This window comes from Leucopleurus acutus (assembly GCF_964270905.1).
Source record: "Leucopleurus acutus genome assembly, chromosome: 1".
Taxonomy (NCBI): Eukaryota; Metazoa; Chordata; class Mammalia; order Artiodactyla; family Delphinidae; genus Leucopleurus; species Leucopleurus acutus.
In genome coordinates, this window is record NC_139142.1 from 64,404,482 (window position 1) to 64,423,429 (window position 18,948).

Sequence of the window (18,948 nt, forward strand, 5' to 3'; positions counted from 1 at the left end):
GTAGTGCCTGACATGAACTTTTAAAGTAATTCCCCTGGAGCAATGGTCTGCATTAGTGAAGATATTTAGTTAAAGGTAGCATCCTACACTGCCTTTCAGTATTTGAGCAGTCAATCTAATTGCCTTTTTAAGCCAAAGCTTGCAAATAACTAACACTACAGAATTTTAAGGCAAAGCCAGTTTAACATTCTCTAATGGTGAGAAATACACTCTCCAACAAGAGACGCTTCCTAATGCGATTGTTGCTAACGAGCCCAAGTTGTTAAGGAATGTGCAAGGCAGGGTTTTCCATTTTACTAGTTAGGATGGCTCAAGGAAGGCCAGGAAAACAGGGGAAAGAAACCCAAGTAAATTTTCAATCATACTTCAAGGATAAATGAAGTGTCCTTGTATAAAAGAGGTATCTTCTTTCTCTGATAACTAGAATTAAAGGATGCTAAGTGGAACTGAGCACACCCTGGTGCTTCATGGAAGGCATGGGATTTATCAGAGTTTTTTATTTTTTGTGTGTTTTTTTTTTTTTGCGGTACGCAGGCCTCTCACTGTTGTGGCCTCTCCCATTGCAGAGCACAGGCTCCGGACGCGCAGGCTCAGCGGCCATGGCTCACGGGCCCAGCCACTCCCTGGCACGTGGGATCTTCCCAGACCGGGGCACGAACCTGTGTCCCCTGCATCAGCAGGCGGACTCTCAACCACTGCACCACCAGGGAATCCCTATCAGAGTTTTTATATTTAATCTTAAATGGGTTGATTTGACTCTAGTTTAGGATATCCTAGTAGAACTGGTTTATAGGCTGTGGATTTTTTTTTCTCTTCCAAGGTACAAGTCACCCTTAACATGTGTTTGGGGGAGACATCAAGTTCAATATGAATCAACAGTGGGACCTGGCTGCCAAGAGGACCTACTTCAACCGTGGGCTGCATAACACGAGTATAGTCGCCTAAACCAAGAAAGGTGGCAGTCCCTCTGCTTTGTACTAGTCACAGTACATGCAGAGGCTGCACTCAGCTCTCAGAACACTATTTTTAGAGGGTCACCAACAAATGGAAGCACAGCCAGGTGAGGGTGGCTAGGATGGTGACGGTCTTAGCAACATGCCATTGAATAATGGTTGTGGAATGAGGGTCGTTTGATGTGAAAAGGAGAAGGAAGGAGGGAGGAAGAATTTGGTGAATCTGACTTCATATATTTGAGAGGCTGTGATGGGGAGGGAAGAGCAAATCTGAAGTGTTGTCCCACAGGGCAGACCTCCGATCAGTGGGGGAGAAGATGCAGCAAAGTAGGTTCCGGCTCCATATTAGGCATAACTTTCTATCAGAGCTGCTCACCAATGGGGTGGGAAGCCCTGTATGTTCCTTAGCTTCCTGTTAGGAATGAGTGCCAGCAGAGATTGGAAGGGCATCTGTTGGTTTTGCTGTAAAGGGATGGTTGCATAAATTGGAGGTTGGATTAAAGGATTGTTGAAGATTCTTCTTAACTTGCGGGTTTGTGATTCAGGGAAACAAAGTCCACTTTTCCAAGGTCTTAGTTCATACCGAGGTTTATAAACTTGATTTCTTATGCACTGAGTGTTTAAGAGTCATGAGCAGTCCCGTTTCCCAGTCCAACTCCAGAACGGAGTAGAAAACTATTTTCGTGTGTTTCTTCTCAAATATGCCCAAATCTAAACATTCTATTGACTAAAAAGCAGGTCCAGTGATCTCACTGATGCGTCTATTCAGTGAAGTCAGTGAGCTATGCTATAAGGATATATGACTCCCCTGACCTCTTGGAACAAAATTATTTTCATCTTTAAATGGTAAAGAGTAGTCTTAAATACTCTTTTCTCATGCATGGGGTTCACTGGAGAAGGATGCCCCCCTCCCCCCCCCCCCCCCCCCCCGCCGCCAGTGCTACAAAATAATGCCCTAGAAGCTGCAGTTAACTTAAATGGGGAAACATGGATTGATTCTAGAAGGAATTAAAATATTTCCAATAGAGGCAATATGTTTTTTCCCTTCTGTGTGTGCAAACACGCTGTGATTACTTCTAAGCAGACCAAATTATTTTCTTGGAAGTATGTAGAGTTATTTTAACATTAACCTTAAGATAGGTTTTGGGTTTTTTTTTTTTTTTCCATTTCTCTTTCACAAAATGCTTTTGTGCTGCGAATCTGTTTTAAAACAACATATCAAGTAAAGTACAAACGTCTTTAGAGGGCAAAAATAATTTCCCAAGTAAGCAAATAAAACTTTGCACTTCAAATCAGGCCTTGATTCATTAAAAATATTAAACTTCTCATGAGAAAAATTAACATTTAAACCACTGCTGCTTGGCCAAGCACTCCACCACACAAGAATATGAAATATCTCCTCTAAAAAAGTACAAAAAGGACAAAACCACAAATGTGGAACTTCAATTAATTTAAAGCCCCAATCAGCAAAGAATAAATCCTTCGCAGATCTAATTACCAGCGCTCTCGGAAGACCCAGGCCGACCAGCCAATCTTCCCCGTGTTTGAACAGCTTGATGAACTAGGGGACTGATGGATATCAAGTCATTTTGTTTAATTTATAAATGGATTTTCCCCTAATACTTAAATTATCATCAGTACAACACAATGAAAATGGGAACATTCTGAATGCAAAGTCTATAAGAGTCCTGGAAGGAATCCCAATGAGGAATGTCACCTCTGTTCATTCCTCTATACAATTGATCTAATTAAATACTGAGGGTGGAAAGGCAGTTTAAAATGTAGCCATTTCTGTTTTCTTTTTAGCCTTAATTTATCTGTTCACATCTTTCAAGTACCTTCTGATGCTTAAAAAAAAAAAACAACACCAAGATTTCTGCACGCCCCTAATACTTTTAATTCTCCACAAGCTAATATTCAAAAAGTCTCTGCCATCAATTTTGCTGAATAATAAATAAATGCATTACATTTAGCCGTGGTAACAATGAAAGGCAGACGGCTTTCCAAATCTGAACCTTTTCCCTCCATTAATCTGAAAGAGAAACTAAAGGAATGGGTACATGCTGTATGTATTGTTCACCTGAAATCAGATGTCTGGATTATACTTATTAAAATGTCTTCTTATTTTCAAATCTCTTCCTTACTTAATTACTGCCCAGGACAGAAAGCTGCATGGAATTGTTAAATACCATTAGACCTATTTATAGTCTCTTCACACTGGCAACTCAAGCGCAATCATTGGCAAAGGTCCTGCCCACCAACCCACATGTTGGAATTGCAAGTCCCACCTGGCTCTGGGGTTTCTGACTGGGAAGAGGAAGATGCTGAGCTGGCTGCATCTTCAGCGGTGCCCTGCGAGAGGAGACCCCGCCCGGGCGGGAGCTTCATGCCCAGCTGCTCTGCCATCTCCACGTGGTCCCCGGGGTGGACATAGTCAAAGACGCTGCTGCCTGTCAGCTCCACCTAGAGGACGAAGAGAAAGAAGAGTGGGAAAGAAAGTTGTCACAGGCTTTCATTTTCAAATTTACCTACTGGAGCATGGACTTGAGGACACGGGGAGGGGGAAGGGGAAGCTGGGACGAAGTGAGAGAGTGGCATGGACAGATATACACTACCAAACGTAAAATAGATAGCTGGTGGGAAGCAGCCACATAGCACAGGGAGATCAGCTCGGTGCCTTGTGACCACGTAGAGGGGTGGGATAGGTAGGGTGGGAGGGAGACGCAAGAGGGAGGAGATATGGGGATATATGTATATGTATAGCTGATTCACTTTGTTATAAAGCAGAAACTAACACACCATTGTAAAGCAATTATACTCCAATAAAGATGTTAAAAAAAAAAATTTAGCCCCACTGCGATTCAGCTTCTGAACAGAAAAGGAAATCTATGAAGCCTCCGGAAACAATCCTGGTCCTTAGTCTTTATCCTCACACGCTTAAGGATTCTTGAAATTGAAAGAGAAAGTGTTTTTTTTCCCCACATGTGTTTATTTAGCAATTGTTTAGCCCAGTTTTTTCCTCATACACTGTTGTTTGCATAAAGCCAAACCATTCTGTGAAATGTGGATGCGTCTGCCTGAGTTCAGCTGTTTTATCCACGCATCATCAAATTCTCGCATGTTTGGTGTCAACCGGATGATTGACTGAATTCTACAGTTTGCTTATTGAGAAGTTTGAGCTTTGTATAGAAACAACCAGAGATAGCGGAGGAGGATTTTCCTTAAAATACACAGATTTCCAGGATGTTATTTATACATATCAGCTTATTTCTATGTAAATTTAAGTGGAAGAAGTGCTGCTTACAAATATATGCAAAGGCATAATGTTTTCATTAAATATTACTCATTAGCTCTGTAATCATATGGAGAATTTTCCATGCAAAAGAGGTCAGCTGGGGTCTGAAGCAGCCATTTTTTCTTCTGCTGGTATCAGCTTGTTTTGCCTTCAATCTAATAAAATACATGGTACAAACCTCCTTGAGGGCTTTAAAAAATGTTTTATTTTGTATACTCTTTGTATTAGGCTGACGCTAAAGGTAGAGAATGAATATCAAATATCAGAAGAGGGCCAGCCTGGAATGGAAGCACTGCCTTTTGCAATGCTGTCAGGCGTGGCCCGTGTCTGGGGCATGTGCTGTCTGAGGGGCAGAAGACACTCGTAAGGACTGGCCTTACCTCTGTACTCCTCTGATGCTATAACTCTTACCTCCTTCCAAGAATAGCAATCATGGTCCTAAAATAATGTAGTTGGGTTACAGGTACAATGGCAGGGAGAGATGTGTTAGCAACAGAACAAGAAGAAGCTCTTTCCCGGGTCACTAATGGCTTTCCCATTCCTCTGGGGTTTAATGGTCTCAGGCCAGCTATGATGTGCTACAGAAACTGCCAGAAGTTCAGACTGTCACAAGTTTCTTGGTGGATATTTACCTAGAACCGCTTCCTACCTCACCTGCCTTTCCTGTGTAATTTGCAGCATCCCTCCAAATTCCACCCGACTGCCTGCACTCATTTTCCTGCCAAGAAGGAAGGCTGGTGGTGGGCATACTGTCACAGTGAGCGGAATACTCAGAGCAATTATTATCCCCAGAACTCCAAGTCCTGGTAAAATGATCACGTCGACTCCCAGACACCATTTGATTAAACTCTTAACAGTCAACACATCTTCAGCATCTATCAATTAACAGAGGTAGAGGCCAAAAAATGGGAGGCTAAATTCAGTTTGGTTAATAGCTATTCCTGAGAAAGGCTTGTATACCTTTCACTGAAAATGAGGTACTTTCTCTTTGCTATTAAATTACGCTCTCCTGTATTACCCAACTACTGACTCTGTAATTTCACAATGACTATTTCCTCCATTTGATATTGTTACAGAGCGTACGTAAATCAGGATTCATAAGTGATGGGTTCCTACCCTCTGGGAGGGAGGGATTACATGGAAATAATCCCTTTAATGTGCGCCTTGCCTCTAAGCATTTCACACAGCAATAAATGGGTAAACTGACTTGGAGCAATTAAGAAATTAAATGAAACTAATAAAATGTGTGTTTTAATATTTCTTGATGGTTATTTTGTTTGGAGGTTAGTGAGTATGAGGAAGTCACTCTCATTTTGCATGGAGTCCAATTGCAGCACTTTTTTTTTTTTTTTTGCGGTACGCGGGCCTCTCACTGTTGTGGCCTCTCCCGCCGCGGAGCACAGGCTCCGGACGCGCAGGCTCAGCGGCCATGGCTCATGGGCCCAGCTGCTCTGCCGCATGAACCCGCGTCCCCTGCATCGGCAGGCGGACTCTCAACCACTGCGCCACCAGGGAAGCCCCATTGCAGCACTTTAATAACTATTTCTGTCACTTTTCTCAAACTCCGAGTCTTTCTTTAACACTGCAATGTGCCCTTTGGCACACAGCACAGATTGTGATAAGATGACAACACAGGTGGGAGATACAATCGATTTTGTAGGGGTGTTGGTTCTTGAATATTCATGTAAGCCAGTCATACGGTGAGGAGGAGCAGGCCACTATCTCCACAGCCTGATTTACTTAGACGTGCAGGCGCTTCCTCTCCACAAAATGATGTCCTGAGTGTATAGGGCGTCTAGAGCAAGACTGAGTCGCAATGGGCCACATCACACTATGACACGGGGAGGACTTTGTCCTTCAGTCTCTTGAGGACTGTGACAGGGTCAAATTCTCAGTGCCAACCTCTCCATCCCATATTAGGCTTTGGGGTATCCTGGAATTTGACCCTGTCATAGTCTTCATGTATGTACTGTAATAAAGGTCACACAGCGTAGGGGAAAGCACAGAATAGCTGGAGTTATAAACTGACTTGGAGATCAGAATCTTTTCCTCCTCTGCTGTATGACCTTGGACAATTCATTTAACCTCTCTGAGCTTGTTTCCTATTCTGAAAGTGGCAGTAGCGCTGCTCTGCGATACTGGACCCTGGGGGGTACCGCTCACATTGTATTCTACATGAATGGCACCCCGTGGAGCGCCACACTTTGGAATGGTGCAACGCAGTGGCCTGAGCGCTGGGATGGAAACAAGACTTGCTTTACGTGCCTCACAGCCTAATTTCGAAAATCCAGTGAAACCACGCAGAGGAAATTGCCTTGTGAGAAATAAGCACTATTGTCGCTGCTGTTTGGTGGATAAGAATGGATGACAGGCATGCATATTCCTGTGTAACTTTAGTGAGGAATCCTTAGGGTTTGCATGGTCTCTTTGGAACATCTCTTTAATTAGCAGCGGGTACAGCAGAAGCGATGCACGCTCTGAGCCTTGACTACAGCAATAACAGTATTATCAGCTACTACCACTGTGTATACATACTTCTCATGCTTTCTTTGATTAATCCTCATAACCATCTTTTGAACTGGTATGATGACCCCGATTTTACAGAACAAGAATATGAGTATAGAAAAGGCCAGTATTTGGTTAAAGTCTGCTTGACTCAACCTACCACTTCTCTGGTAGCACCTTGGCAGTCAGGGAGGCTGAGCAGGGACATCTGAACTCCTCTGTCCTGTGGCTTCACTTTTATTCAGGAGAGAACATTGGGCACCATGGAGGGAGGAGGCTGAGGGCAGGCAGCCTGGCAATCCCCTGGGCTAAGGATGCTTTGCCATTTACTCTTGGGCCAAAAGAAGGCACGAAAGCAGGTGTACTAAACTGAAACAGATATGGGGGTAGACAGAAGTCTACTTATACACAGGCCTTGAGTCATCATCATCATCACCACATTTATCTATCACTTTCAACATTTCTCATAGCGTTTTCACTTCATTTAATTAGATTTTAGAGCTGGAAGAGACCTGAAAAACATCCATTAATACCCCCCTTATTTAATAGGTGAAAACGTCACAGTTCTGAGAAGTTAAAATGCTTGTTCAAGTTTACCCAGGTGTTTAGTGGTAGAAGTAAGACTGTAAGCCCTATTGGCTAACTCTCTTTTCTCACTAAACCCTTATGTGATTTGCTTCTCTCTCCGACGAAGGCTGCCTAGGTAAGATGGACTTGGAACTCACCTGCCACTAAATTCTGTGCCTCAGAATAGACTGCAGAAACTAAGACTAGGAATTTTTTGTGTGTGTGTATGGTACGCGGGCCTCTCACTGTCGTGGCCTCTCCTGTTGCGGAGCACAGGCTCCGGACGCGCAGGCTCAGCAACAATGGCTCACGGGCCCAGCCGCTCTGCGGCATGTGGGATCTTCCCGGACTGGGGCACGAACCCGTGTCCCCTGCATCGGCAGGCGGACTCTCAACCACTGCGCCACCAGGGAAGCCCAAGACCAGGGATTTTTTACTTGATGAGTAGACATTGCTTCATGTGAGCTTGAAGTAGAAAAAATATATAGAGTTTCAATCCTATATTACTATAGTTAATTAGGTACCCTCAAATCTCCAGTTAGCAACTCTTCAAAATCTTTGCCCGCTGAGAACTAGGACTAGTGTTTGTACATAGGAGGTCTATCACAAATGTTTGTTGAATGAATAAAAGATGGATATTTAGGCTTAAAAAATCTGCTTTATCTGTGCTTGATTTGGACAAGTTTAGGTTGGTTCCTTTTATTATTTCTGGTATTATTATTATTATAACATTATTTACTACTCTAAAATGAGTTACAATATAGCACCATAATAATACACTCATTCCCAAGAAGTATTTGTCATATGCATTGAGAGCTATAACTTCTTATATAGAAACCAACTGAGTTTAACTGAGCATAGGATTTTATAAATGCTGAGAAAGAGCAGGTTTTACAAGGAACTTGGAAAGATAATATAGCTATCTTTTATAACTTTTTCCCCCCATCTATGACAAAACTGTGGTTAGTTTGCTAGTTCATTTGTTCATTAACTGAATTTTCACAAAGTTTCATAAAATGATTATTTCTTTTTTTTTTAAATAAATTTATTTCTTTATTTTGGGCTGCATTGGGTCTTCATTGCTGCGCGCGGGCTTTCTCTAGTTGCGGCGAGCGGGGGCTACTCTTTGTTGTGGTGCGTGGGCTTCTCATTGCGGTGGCTTCTCTTGTTGAGGAGCACGGGCTCTAGGCATGCGGGCTTCAGTAGCTACGGCATGCAGGCTTGGTAGTTGCGGCTCGCGGGCTCAGTAGCTGTGGCGCACGGGCTTACTTGCTCCGTCGCATGTGTGATCTTCCCGGACCAGGGCTCGAACACGTCTCACCTGCACTGGCAGGTGGATTCTTAACCACTGCACCATCAGAGAAGCCCCCAAATTATTATTTCTTAACTATCCCTTCAAATCACTGACAGTAGAAATTTAGAGAATTTTCATTTTATATTGATTATTGGTCCTATCTTTGATCTACAATTATGATCTACATAATGGAAAGGTACAGCATTTCTTCCCCTTAATATTGTGTTCTTCTGGTTAGTGCAAATTATATAACAAGGCACATGTGAGAACCAAACTCAATCACTTTATATGGTAATTTTAAAAAATTAACAGGGCTTCCCTGGTGGCGCAGTGGTTGAGAGTCCGCCTGCCAATGCAGGAGACACGGGTTCGTGCCCCGGTCTGGGAAGATCCCACATGCCGCGGAGCGGCTGGGCCCGTGAGCCATGGCCGCTGAGCCTGTGTGTCCGGAGCCTGTGCTCCGCAACGGGAGAGGCCATGACAGTGAGAGGCCCGCGTACTGCAAAAAAAAAAAAAATAATAATAATAACATGTTCTGTTTATTAAATTTAAGGAACAGACCCATGGGAATTTGAATTGTTTCCCTAGCACAAGAAGGAAAAGCATGACTGTTTCCAACCATGCTCACTTGGTCTACCTTTACTGAGGCTGAGTGACTCTAAAATAAAAATTCCTCTCCCTTCTTGCTTAGTGCTAGAAAACAGCTGAGAGTGTATAAGGGGCCGGAGACAGGCAATGAGTAATAAGCAGTCGTATCCAGAAACAGCATTTTGTTTCAACTCCTTTCTCTCTGCCTTTCCCCACTCAAAGCTACCAAGATTCCTCCAGGAGAAGCCATAGCCACTAGTGCCATCCCACGCAGTCAACTAAACCACCTGGCCTTCCTCAAATTTATCTCACATTCTATTAGCTTGCATGCAAGTTGAACGCTTGACACAGTTGATTTGGTAACACTGAAGTTTCCTGGAAAAAAATGTAAATATATCATTCAGTGGTTTGAGTTGACTTTTCCATGTCCGGTCATTGTACCCTGCTGGTAGACAGGATAGGGGACTAATTTGTCTTTTCATACATCAAGCAAGCATGTCAATAGCCTTTGCTTGGCCTCCTGTGGTGAGCAAATACTTTTTAACTACAGCAATGTACCAGGAGTGCAAATCATTGAATTCAGTGCTCCTTTGATTGAAAGAGTTTGCTACAAATGAGGAACAGGCAGCAATGTTGCTAGTCGTCTCTATATTGGAAAAACTTAAGAGGATGGATACTTTTATAAAGCAAGATGATAAAACCTATTTCTTTCTTTCTTTCAATATATTTTCAGTCTTAGGAATAATACAAAGTTCATTTTTAGCACGTAAAGAAGGTCATTCAAACCTGCCATTTAAGGTGGAATTTCTTAAACCTTTTGGAAGACGCTGGGTTTTTGTAGATTTCTGGAGGGCACTAGATTACTGAGGGGACTTGGGAGTGCTACTAGTTAAGCCCTTTTTCAGGACTCCTTTTGCAGCCAGGCCCCGTTCCCACAGGGAATACCTGCAGTATTTGAATAGAAGGTCATGCCTGAGAGAGGACTGCGTTAGTGGCGAGTGGTTTGGAAACCTAACTGCCAGGTTAGGCTTTCAGATCTACCAAGAGACTGTGAGATCACGGTTAGAAAATTCTGACCCAGGATAAGATGGAAATTCTATCTCGCCATGGCAGATTAGGATTTGTAGGGGTTTTTTGGGGGGGGTGGGGGGTCACATTTATATTATTGAGAGATAATAAAGTGATAAAAGAATAAAATATAATAAGATGTGATAGCTTGATTAGCATAGGCTTTCTTAGGATTTACTGGTATCTTAATGCCATCTTCATAACTTCCTATGTATTGCAGAACTCTGCTGAATATTTATGAACTGTTTTGACAGAAACTTGATGTTCTTTACTGCTCTGTCTCATTCTATGTATTTGCTGACTTATCTGAAGAAAAATGCATAAAAGCATCGGGTCTGTTACAGAAATACGTGTATAAATTAGTAGAACAAGAAGAAAGAAAGGTTCTATATCAGAACGATGAGGTAGAATGAAAAATCCTTCCAATGTCATCAAATAAGAAATGAATCCACTCTCTTCTCACAGATATGTTAACAGAGCCTTCCTTTAGAAGAATTTGAGCTAAAAGATACCATACCATGTGTTTATTTTATCTTCAGAAATAAACATTTCAACTCCTTTGGGAATCGGGGAGGCCAAGTACTTATTTTGTTTTTTGTATGCTTCTCTATAACCCTTGGAGTGCCTGACTTGAGAATTTGCAACCTCGGTATCCAAAGAGAGTACTGCATGACCAGTTCTGAACTTTGATTAAGAAGTGTCAGAAGATAATTCCAGTGGATTTCTTAGTTCTCAGAGAGGAAAAAGGAAAAGGCAGGCTGTTGAAGAAATGGAACAAAAGAGGAAATAAAGAACAAATGGCAGAGACTGATTCAAACGTACGGGTGGTTACTTGGAACAGGTCTGCCTCTATGACTATCATTACCAATAGTTGAATTGATCAAGCAATAATCAACACTGATTGCTACATTTTCAAAAGTGTTAGACGGATCACTATAGAGACTCAGGATCCAGTTGAGCATATTTAAGTACTGCTAGAAATAGCCTGTGTACAAAACAGATCCAGAGTTTGAAGTATTCCCCATCCCAATTTTTTTCTGTTGAGGAAATAAATTATTTGCAAAATTTCATTTTTTCTTGTAAACAATGGTTTAGGTATTTCTCCATCACCCCACGTTACAGAAGCAGTGGTTTTGGAATAGTTCTAATATGTCAATATTCTTTTCCTTTCATTAAGAGACACCAGGTAAAAGAAGAACTTACAGAATTCTGTAATACTGAGGGGGCATTACATAATGAGCCCAGGGATTTGTGAAAGTGACTCAATCAAGAAATTTTAAAACCTTGCTTTACAAGTTTCCTACAGTTTTCAAGTTGTAAAGTAGTCTGTAGGGCAGGAAAGGCCAACTTTTTAGTATTTATCACAGTGCTGGGAAGGAAAAAAGGATGCAATTGGAGGTTACATCATAGTAAAAAGTGAAACGATGCCAAGAAAGAAGCATTAACAATCTTAAAAATAACTGAAGTCAAATCTCCCTTTTCTGAAGATCAAAAGAATAGTAAGATCTCACTTTCAAAGCATCTTCATTACGTTGGTGGTAAGGAGACCAATCAACATAAAATACTTGATACTGGCATAGTTAATCCATTATTCTCAAATTTTACATGGTTCAGTATTTGTCATTTAAAACTGGATACACACTGAGATGCATGTTATGCATAGCTAGGCTTCAGTATCAATATATCTCAATTTTTGTTTAATTGTTTTTGTTATTCTCATAGTGAATTTTGTCTTCCTTTTTTTGGTCATGGAAACAAGAAAAAGTAGAAAATGCTTGTAAGTTTAAATTGAAATTTAAATCTTTCCCTGATTCTGAACAGTCCTTTTATTTTAAATAAAGGTATATGGATCAGAAAACAATAATAATTATGGGGCTGACTTTTCCATTTGTTTTTTGAAAGTTACACAGGTTATTTAATTTTTTTCTAGTCACGCCAAAACAATATGGTTTATACGACTAAAACTTGGGGGTTTAATGCACACAAATAATACTATACATAAATAATAGTAATTGATAAAATACACACAAATAATACAATTAATCATTCCTGATAGTTTTTAAAGGGGCTGGAAGAGGGGATGGAAGATTAGAAACAACAACCCTCACCAGGAGCTAAGTCACAAGGTTTAAGCGATGCTGTTGAGAGAAAAACAAAAACCAGAAAAACGAGAAAAGCTTAACAAAGATACTGCAATTATACACCTCAAGAGAAATTTATGTTTAAGAGAAAGCAAAATAAAAGAAGGCTCGTGTTCAACTGACATCTTGTTTTTTCAGATTGAAGCGCTCTGTTAACGCCATAGTTTCTGTATCTGAAACAAATGGCTCTCCTCCTCCACATCCCGTGAAGGGTCTTGAAAAGTCTCATCCGAGAAAATCACAAGCTGTACAAAAATCTTTTAGCCACTGTAGAAAGTGGGTGGTTGGCCCATGTCAAGAAATTAATTTTGGAGTTAATAACCCAATGAAGAGAACAAGGAGGAATAAAATTCTCTGTGCTGTGAGCAATTGCTGACCCTTCCAGAACCTTCCCTGTTGATATGTTTTAGCACATCTTGGGAAGTTCCTGAATGCCATGTGGGCACGGTGGGTCTAGTGTCTAACTTATTCCTAGTGAATTACCATAAGTAGAAAGGCGAATACACTCCTCTTTTATTTTGGCTGTTATAACTACCAGCTGTGGTAGTATTTGAGTTTCTTTTTTTGTTTGTTTGTTTTTGTTTTTGTGGGGTTTTTTTTTTTGCGGTACGCGGGCCTCTCACTGTTGTGGCCTCTCCCGTTGCGGAGCACAGGCTCCGGACGCGCAGGCTCAGCGGCCATGGCTCAAGGCCCAGCCGCTCCACAGCACGTGGTATCTTTCCGGACCGGGGCACGAACCCGTGTCCCTTGCATCGGCAGGCAGACTCTCAACCACTGTGCCACCAGGGAAGCCCTTTGAGGTTCTTTACTATGAAGCAAGTCAATACTCTGAGCACTCTCTAGGTGCTATTTTAAAGGAATAAGTTAAATTCACAACTGTTTAATAACACTCTGAGAGTCTTCTTAGAATAGGGAGTGTAAATAGAACTGGCAAGTAGAGAAAATGAGCCAAAAGACAGAGTCGTTCCAGAGGCTAAAAGCAAGGCTGTGTTTCTTAAGATACTGGGGGCGGGAGTCTGGTGGTAGTGGGAAGAACAGCCCTTTTGGAAATCTGATAAATTCTATGTTCTGTCTCACCAGAAAAATACTCTGATAACAGTCATATAATTTGGCATTGTATGTCTGGGGTTCGGACACCCCAGCACTTTAACCATAAGTATTCTCTAAAGCCGTGCTGTCTAATATAGTGGCCACAGGTGGTTACTGAGCACCTGGAATGGGGCTAGTCTGAATTAGAATGTGCTGTAGGTATAAAATCACAGCAGGTTTCAGACTTAGTACAATAAGTAAAAGAATGCAAAATATCTTATATTGATTACATATTAAAATAATATTTTGGGTATGTTAGAATAAAATATAGTATCATATTATTAAAATTAATCGTACTTGTTTGTGTTTAACTTTTATGATGTGGCTACTAGAAAATTTAAAATTCCATACATAGTTTGCAATATACTTCTATTGGACAGTGCTGCCCTAGAACCATAGAATCCTTGGAGTAGCAGAACAGGAAGTGGAAGGATACCATGAAGACGATATTGAAGGGGAGAGGTGCAAGAAAAAAAAAAAAAAAAGAAATAGAGGAACGGCTTTAGAATAAAAGGCCTGAATTTTTAGATTTAATCTACTATTTAAAAGACTTTAGTCAACCAAATATTTATCAATCATTTGCTCTCTCCACATTTTGGTTAGGAGCCCTGGTGTGGAGGGGTCCAGAGGTGGCCGTGAACCCAAAGTGTCTGGGAGAGCAACTCCCATGCTGGCTTCACACAGAGAGAATGAGAAGGGACAGGTGGCTTTGCTGAAAAGATGGGGGCAATCCAAGACACAACAGCGTTCTAACTACACTGGAGCTTATAGGGCAGGGGTATCGTGCTGCACTATTCTTAGGTTAAACCTAGGTCATTGGGAAGGCATTGGGTAGAGGCTCAATAAACACTAGGTGATTTATTTTGGGCCTAAGGAGATGGATCTATGATAGTGTTCATTAAATATTTTAAAATACTTTTTAAATACTTTTAAAACAGTGAAGAACGGTTTTAATAAATCACTTACAAGAAAAGTCAGATCTTGTTTTTCTTCACAGGCCTGTGTCTCAGAGACTATTTTTTTCCCGTAGACGTAGGCGGAGATAATTGCCACACTTTGAATTGACTACTTGTCCCACATATTGAAGCCCTGGATCTAAGACTCTCATCTCACTTGGATGGTTTTTTGTTTCCCATGGGTGAGCACCAAACCCATGGTGCATGCTGCAATTTTTAATCTAGCTCCTTCCTTCTCCAAAGAGACTTTAGTAGGTTTGTTGTCTTTCTACCTGACCTTGCGTCCAGCAACAGAGATGTTACCCAACTTCTCTTCCTAGGACAGGCAGAAAGAACTCAAGGTGAGGAGAGGGTAGCTAATGCTGGGCAACCACAAAACCCCAGCACCACAAACCCTCCATGCACACTTGCATGTCATCTAGAGACGGTGGTCATGACTCAGTAACTGCAAAACTCTTTCAGAGATTTGCTCTAGGTTGTGAATCAGCAGCCAGTTGTGATAAACATGACTTTCAGAAGGTAGGCACCAGTACATTGGAAATTAGCCAGAGAAATCCCCCGTAGTGTGGCGCTTTACTGACCTTAACTCAATTTGCCAATCCATTGCCAAGCTTTCCGTATAGTCACCAAAACCTTCAATACCGTACCCCATCAGTTTCACCACATCCCCTCAGTTTTGTGTTAAAAAACCAACAGAAGAACAAAAAATATCTTGGTTGAGAAAGGTTGGGGGTGGGTGGGAACAGAGGGGTGAAAACTTATCAAAAGTGAAATTGGATTAAGAGTCGATCAAAATCCAACTGTGAATTTATCATTTCAATGAATTTCAATGAATGGTGTAAAATCTGTTTGAAATCGATTTGAAAATGAATATATAATAATATAGACATATCTCTTTTTCAAAGCTAGTATTGTCAGATGTATTCTAAGCATTATAATTCATGAACAGAGTAGATGACTATTTGAAAAGTATTAAAATGAGCTGACTTTTCAATACAAGTGTCTTCACAATAAATTTTTCTATTCTGGGCAATTCAGAAATGTAGACAATTGTGCTAGAAAAATAATATGTATTGTAATATTCATTGTACAGTAGTAGTGTAGTAAGTGGCAATTCTGGACATTACAAGAGACACAAGGATTATTTTCCGTGATTGCACAGAGAATACTTGGATTTCTTGTGAAGCTTTTGCATTGGAAATGAGATTCATCAGTCTGAACGGGGCAGGGTTAGAGCCCTTAGCAACATGCTTATTTTGTAGAAGGTCACTCAATAATAACTTCCTCTGCCCTCCAAGCTTATTAAGACTGACTGGCATATATTAATGAAAACACCTGATTCTCCAACCATAAAACCCAGACAAAGACTTTATTTTAATATTAAGGAAGGAACCCTTAATTAGCAGGGTTTCAAAAATGTCAGCTTCTTCTATTAGCTGTTCTGGTCCATCAAAGCCATAATCCCTACTGTCAAATTTCATCACATGATAGACAGTTTGCCGGCTGTCTTTTTATTTTTTTAATTTTTTTTATTTTACTGATCGTACTGACTGAAGCTTAAAATTTTTTTTTATTTTGCCATCACATTTAACAACTCGTACATTTGCCTGTTACACTCTTGATTTTACTGCTTTCAGAGAGTCTTAGCACATGTCAACTCAAAAGGGTGGAGGGGACTCTGCAGAAACACAAGTATTACATGTCAATACATATGCATTCTTAGACATGTAATTAAGGATTCTTGGAAGACGTGGGCTTGCTTATATTGATTGCCTCGTATGTAAATGTGCTGTCCTGAAAACACAGACAAATAGTCTCATAGATAATTTCCCACTTTTGATGTATCAAGGAGAAGGGGGAAAATTCTGAGGAAGACCCTGAGATTTTTTAAGATAAACATTCATCCCTATTAACCCTTAACACACCTGCCTGTTTCAAAGAATTCATTAGAGCATCTATGGCTTTGCATTGCCCTTCAGAAACAAGAAGAAACGTACCGAGCAGGACAGAATAAATACATAGCTCTTAAAGTATTTGTGTATTAATCTGATTCAAAACATTTACTGTTGATTAAATCTTTTTGCAAATTGAAAAGTTCATGCCATCCATACCAAGAGGAATACAAATACACAAAAATCAAAACAAGGATGACCCAAGGATTTCATGGGCAACTTTTGTGTAGAGTCAACTGCGGCTCTTTTTTTATCCATTAAAAAAAAAAAAAAGAACGCCTCAAGGGTTTTGGTGTTGAGGAATGAGTTATGACAGATAAGAGCTGGAGATTGCTTGGACCTGGTAGACCTAACTGCTAGAGACTAGTAAGCTCCGAAGCATTCTTTTCAACGAGGATCAGGGATTTCATCAGAGAATGCAGTGTGTTTTCTTAGCTCACCCTTTTGGCATCACTGAAGCCATGGGCAAACTGCATCCTTTTGGTTAGCACCGAGGCATTCATTTCCCTCCTTTTTGCTTTAACATTTTTTACTCTTAGACTCCAGGCCAGAAAGGCCACCTTCTTGTAATTTTGCACATTCTTTATTTATATCATCCCTTTATTCCATGGAGAACAACCCAACTCTTCTCTGAGATCCAGGAGAGCTGCCTTGGGAGGAGCTGGAGTGATCTCAAGTCCCCATGCACAATGCTCAGGTGCTCTCGTTTAGTGACGTTCACTTGCCTCCTTTACACATTGGAGGAAGTCTTTGTTTCTACCATTGACCATCCCTTTGATTTTCTCAGCATCTATGTTCCAAAAGGTCTTCTAATATTTACTTTTACATGCTCCTAAAGGAGACTATTGGTTATAAATTCACAGTCTAGAGGCAGATGACCTGGAATCTAAATTACCACCCCGTTCAGCAAGTACTCTACTGTCTCCTTAACTAAAAAAATAAAGATAATAATGGTTACCTACCTTACTGTCATTAAAATTAAATGAGATAATACATGCCATGTGCCAAATGAATCATATAGCATCTATTGTGTGATCAGTGAATATAATTGTATATTAATTCACTGGGCTGTAAGCTTCCTGAAGGCAGAAGCCATATCTGTCTAATTCACTGCTACAACCCCTGATAAATAGGGGTTCCATACATATTAATCGAATGAATAAATGAGCAAGTAAATACATGAATAACATTATAATTTTATGAGAAATGAGCTGATTCGGAGGGGTTTGGTAAGTGTTGGAGGTTCCAGAGTAATACGGTGGCTTATTGAATAAGCTTATCCCTTCCTTCACTATATTAACAGAAATCCTTGTTTGGGCTATTAAATCCGATTCTCTGGAACTTACAGTCAAAAGTGTAGCACAGCCATTATGACCTCAACAAAACCACTGGGGTTTGATTCAGAAGCCCATTAATAAACTGCAACAAGTGGGGATGATCATGAGTCTCATGCTGAACAGAAACGTAGGCGCCCTAGATCCTTCTGGGATCACGGATTCTTTGAGATGGATGGGAAGTGTGGTCTCCTTCCCCAACTTCTCCCTGACACTGCAGATAACTGGAGGGAATTCACAGATTCTCGAAGCCCACTGGGGGCCCCAGATGAAGGAGTCCCTGGGATTCCTCTGAGATACCACACTATTACTTTCCGGCTAGAGCAGCTCATTGTGTGTTTTCATTGTTTTTGGTCTTTCAAGAAAGGTTAGCTTGAAAAACAATATTTTATTGTTAAAAGTTGTGTGAAAACCACCGTCCTAGTCTTGTTGTCATACTACAGTACTCGGGGGTATATGGAATCAGTTTTCAAAATAGAAGAAAAGGACAGAAAAAAAGGGTGATACTACTATCAATGTAAAAAGGGATCGTAAGGTTTAAGGCATTAACCCGGGAAGCAAAAGTCTGTTTTTCTTACCCCCTCTGTTGTCACCACTGACTCTTGGAATGCGGGTAAACAAGTCACTGCACCTTTTTTGTCTCTCCATCTTTTAACCTGTTATCTTGAAGAGACAATCTTTGCTTCTTATGATGATGATGGATTATGCATTAGAAAACATGCACCAGTCTAAGTACATAAAAAATTCCCTTCAATTTATACAATGTCTGCTTCTATAAGAGTGGAAGCCTCAAAGGTGGGGGAAAAAAACACAAAAAAGTGACAAAGGGAGCTCATGCAAGGCTTGCTGCCTCTATAGGCTGTGAAACAGGAAAGCAGTGTAGCTGGCATCCCAGAAATAGATACCTAAGATTTGTAGGAGCTGTGAGGAGTGTGCACTTGCAGTAAGAGGTAATATTTGGTTGGAAAAGTCAGCATTTCTCTCACCTCCTGCAGTCAATTTGACATCTGGAACGGAATGTTATCCACTAAGATGCATGTTCCCCCTACCCCGCCCCCACTGTAAAGGTAACACTACTATCTTTTTATATAATGTGCACAATTAATGCTTGTGTATATGGACAGTTCTATGTCAAAAATACATCTGTGGGGACTATTCTTGCCATTAGCAGCCAGATCAGCATTGAGCCACCAGGAACTGGGTCCA

General features: G+C 40.9%; 1 protein-coding gene across 12 annotated transcripts in view; it reads right to left on the bottom strand.

Annotated features, from left to right (window-relative positions):
• NPAS3 (neuronal PAS domain protein 3) overlaps positions 1-18,948 on the bottom strand; it is a gene marked incomplete at both ends in the record, with an annotated part of 868,696 nt that overhangs the window by 124,021 nt on the left and 725,727 nt on the right. For all 12 annotated transcript variants that reach the window (XM_082853402.1, XM_082853400.1, XM_082853397.1 and 9 more), the window contains one exon: positions 3,242-3,416. In XM_082853402.1, coding sequence (XP_082709528.1) covers positions 3,242-3,416 — 175 coding nt within the window. The remainder of the gene's footprint in view (positions 1-3,241; positions 3,417-18,948) is intronic.